The sequence below is a fragment of the Tupaia chinensis genome, unplaced genomic scaffold (genome assembly GCF_000334495.1).
Source record: "Tupaia chinensis unplaced genomic scaffold, TupChi_1.0 Scaffold000286_1, whole genome shotgun sequence".
NCBI lineage: Eukaryota > Metazoa > Chordata > Mammalia > Scandentia > Tupaiidae > Tupaia > Tupaia belangeri.
In genome coordinates, this window is record NW_006159770.1 from 633,774 (window position 1) to 637,961 (window position 4,188).

At 56.9% G+C, this 4,188-nt stretch overlaps 1 protein-coding gene across 1 annotated transcript in view; it reads left to right on the forward strand.

Moving 5' to 3' along the window:
• The window catches only part of SSC5D (scavenger receptor cysteine rich family member with 5 domains), a gene marked incomplete at its 5' end in the record, with an annotated part of 31,608 nt that overhangs the window by 7,786 nt on the left and 19,634 nt on the right, over window positions 1–4,188 (forward strand). Inside the window, one exon of the mRNA XM_006150388.2 lies at window positions 3,007–3,324. Coding sequence (XP_006150450.2) covers window positions 3,007–3,324 — 318 coding nt within the window. The remainder of the gene's footprint in view (window positions 1–3,006; window positions 3,325–4,188) is intronic.

Genomic DNA, 4,188 nt, shown 5'->3' on the forward strand with positions numbered 1-4,188 from the left:
CGGGGGAGAGAAAGCAAGCTGCCAGGTGCAGGGCTGAAACCGCGGTCAGTCCTGTGGGAGTCCAGTGCCCTTCGCCACCACGTCAGCTCCTGGCCCCAAGCCTATCATTTTGATTGACACTGAAACTGTTTAGGAAGGCTTGTTCGGGGCCAGCTGATGGCGTGCTGGTTAAAATGACCGGGTCCCACACGGCGAACTGCACAGCTTGAGTCCAGGACCCGGTGGCCTGAAAAGGACGCTGGGGCTGTGTACGTGTGTCCCAGATCCCGAGAGAATGGAAGGCAAGTGGTCATGGCGGGGCCACCCTCGGGGAGGGCTCTCTCACTCTCTCTACTTCTCTCTGTCTCTCTCTGGTGAGTGCACATGCCCTATAGCAAATTAAAAATAAATAAATAGTTAATTTATTTCTTCCTTAAGTGAAAACAACATGGGGGTCGGGGGGCAGCACCCCAACAGTCTCGACACGGTGGCCCACCCCAGCTTCAGGCAGTCCCGGATCACGGTCCATGTGTGCCTGGCTTACTGAGCGAGGTCTCTGAGCACGGCTGGGCACCTCCTCCCGTGGTCAGCCTTGCAGGGCACGGCCTTCCTCTCAGGCGCCGGCCCGTCGCCCTGGCTGAACGCTGTGGCCTCCTCCAGCTCCTGGCAGCCACTGTCCAGCTCTTCTTCCACTCTGAGTCCGCCTGCGTGGGGGATCTCGTGTGGGGGATCATGTAGCATTTGTTGTTCTGTGACTGGCTTATTTCGCTTGCATATGATCCTCAAGGTCGCCCATGTTATTCCACATGACAGAATCTTCCTCAAAAGGCTGGAGTGTTCCGCAGTGGGTACGCACCACGCGTCATGTACCCAGTCACCTGCTGGTGGGTATTTGGGCTGTTCTCACGTTTCGGCTCTTGGGAACAGTGCCGCGTACCTGTTCAAGATCTCCACTTGCTCTCTTGGGTGTGTGCCCAGAAGTAGGGTTGCTGGTCTGTATGGCAGCTCTATTCTGTAACTTTCTGGAGAAGCTCCATGCCGTTTTCCAGGGTGGCTGTGCCATGCTCACTCCCAGTGTACAAGAGTTCCGATGTCTCCGTCCCGTGCCGATTCAGATCGTCGTCTTCTTTTCTTTTCTCTCCTTCTTCTCCTTCTTTCCTCTCTCTCTTTTTTAAATTTGCTAGAGGGTACATGCACTCACCAGAGAGAGACAGAGAGAAGGAAAGTAGGAAGCGTCCCCCACAGGGAAGCTCACATCACAGCCCCTTCTCTGTTTCTCCTCTTAGGGTTTCGGTCATGCACGTCCACACACTTGGTATTTTTCAGACCGCAGTCCAGGACTCCCGCCGCACAGTCGGCCATGTAGGACCCAGTCACCTTAACCATGCCACCGACCGGCCTCTCTTGCTTTTTTTTTAAGTTCTATTTATGCTATTCATAAGAGAAAGTGAATGAGTATGAACAAGAGAGGAAGGAGGGACAAATACCCTGACTCTTACCAGGTCGCGGTCCTCTTCCCCGGTCCCCCAGCTCCTCGGGGTCTTGCGTACACACCCAGCGTATTTTCAGCGGCTCAGGATCTGAACCTGTGGTCAGCCGTGTGCCTTTCCGCACTGCAGTTCAGTACGCCACCTCCTGCAGGACCAAGGCTGAGCCTTCGATCTTTTCATAATAGCCATCTTAATAGGTGTGAGGCGACTCGTTGTGGTTTAGATTTGCATTTCCTTGATGGTTAGTGACATTGAACTTTTGATTTATTTATTGTTGGCCATTTGTATGTCGTCTTCGGGAAATGGCTATTCAAGTCCTCAGCTCGTGTTTTAACTGGACTATGAATTTTAAATGAAGAAAACTTTGTTATTGCCAGAGGGCACAAGAGGAAGAGAGAGAGAGAGTCAGAGACAGAGAGAGAGAATAACCCCCGGGGGGCGTGGTGACGCCACGGTCCTTTTCCCTTCATTTCTTCACCTTCTCAGGATTTGGGGCGCACACACTTACACCCTACATCCGCTGTGGTTTTCAGGTCGCTGGGAGCAGGACTTAAACTGCGGTCAGCCATGTGGGACTTGGCTCTTAACCGCCGCACTTCGGGGCTGGCCGAGGTCATCAGTCCCGTGTGCTGCCGTTTCTGTTGAGCTGTTGGTTCTTCCACATGAGGTTGTCGACAAAGTCACGACTGCTTTCAACGCTTTGCTCGTAAACATGCATCGTGACTCTCCCGACAGCTCAGTATTTTGGAGGCTAAGCCCTTACCGGATGTATGGTTTGCAAGTATTTCCTCCCATTCTGTAGCTGGGCTTCTCTCTGTTCATTGTCTCCTTTGCTGTGCAGAAGCTTTGTACCTTGCTGTAGTCCCTTTTGTGTCCTGCTGTTTTGCTGTCTGTGCTTTGAGTACCCTCGCCATGAAATCACGGCCGGGACCAGTCTCGCCTTTGGCTTATCCATACGCTGTTGGGCATTTAGGATGTCCCCACCCTGTGTGAATTCATGGATGTCGTTATAAACGTCTGAGTACGAGCCTCTGTTTGAATAACTGCTTTCCATTTGCTTTGGGCACAGCGACAGTTCCGGTCCTATGGTAGTCTCGTCCTCAGCGCTGTGTGCATAATTTTGTTTGTTTTCGATGTGCTCTCACCATGTCGTGATCCTCCTGCCTCAGCCTCTCAAGTAGTTGGGACTGCAGGTGCGTGCGCCATCCCCAGCTTTAAGCTGGGTCAGGACTTGAACCTGGACCTCCCATGTGGTTCCAGCCTGCCTGAGCAAAGAGCCTTAGTGGCCTCAGCACAGATGGGCCCGTGTTTAGCTTGTTGGAGGAACCGTCCAACTGCCTGTCTCCTTATCCCTGTGTCTAAGGCAGAAGACAGCCTAAAGTTAGCTGCATGCTTGCTGCAGGGAAGAACGGTTGTGTGAAGGCTACACGGTGGACAGACGCATGGCTGCGTGGAAAGGAGGGTGGAGGGAAGGTGGGTGAAGAGTCGTGGGGCTGAACAGCTTCCCTGACTCTCCTTCGGATCTCTCTTTCCTCAGGGTCCCCGCAGCTGCGCCTTGTGGCTGGGCCCAGCAGGTGCTCAGGCCGGCTGGAGGTGTGGCATGGTGGGCGCTGGGGGACAGTGTGTGATGACGGCTGGGACATGCGGGACGCTGCCGTGGTCTGCCGGGAGCTGGGCTGCGGGAGGCCTCTGCAGCCGGACCCTGCTGCTGGCCGCTTCGGCTGGGGTGCAGGGCCCATCTGGCTGGACGACGTGGGTTGTGTGGGCACAGAGCCTTCGCTGTCGGACTGCCCTGCCGCTCCCTGGGGGAAGCACAACTGTGCCCACAATGAAGACGTTGGGGTCGCCTGCAGCGGTAAGGGGGCTCTAGCCGTCGTGGACGCCGGGGGCTTCCCGGGAGGGCGTGGGGCTAGCACCGGCACTGAGGTCGACCAGCGCCTGCTAAGGCCCGGCCGTGTGCCGGGTGTTTTCGCACACGCGACACCGTCAAAAGCACGGAGCAGTCTGGGTCAGTGGGTGTCGGACCTGCCTCCCCGGTGAAGGAGGGCACAGAAGGGCACGTAACTGGCCCAAGGTCACACGGTGAGTAGGTGCAGTACCGGTCCCCACTCCGAGAAGCTCCTTTCCCTTCTCTTTGCCGAAAGCAGGGAGCTTTATCCTCCCTGAGGTGAGAGGAAGCCGGGAGGAGCCAGAGTGAGAGCCAGCTAAAGTAAACTCGGCAACGCGTCCGCTTGTCCTTCCTTTCACCCCCTTATTACTGGGGCCGATTACGCGGCAGACCCCGAGCTGGGTGCTGGGCCCTCAGAAGGAACGAATATGGTCCCGGTCTTTGAGAAGCTCGGAGCGCACAGAAGAAGATGGCAACGGATGCCGGCAAGCCCTTCCACAGCCTGGGAGGCCTCCGAGGTCACCCGCAGGCCCGCTAGCTCACTAGGACTGTAGGGACCAGGCACGCAGGCACGTTCGAGGCTGCGGCTTGCTCCCAGAAAGGGCACCGGCCACAGGGGAGCAGTGCAGGAGCGCCTGGGTGCGCCCAGCTGTCCTCGCCCACTGGGCGTGTGCAGAGTCCCTCGTCCTCCCAGAGGTGAGACGTGGCAGCACTCCCAGGGGAGCCCCAGCCCTGACGGAGACGCACCGAGAGATCTGCAGCGGCACGGACGGCGCGTAGACGTGGCTGGCCGCGTAGACGTGGCTGGCCGTGTGCGTGGCTGGCCGTGGA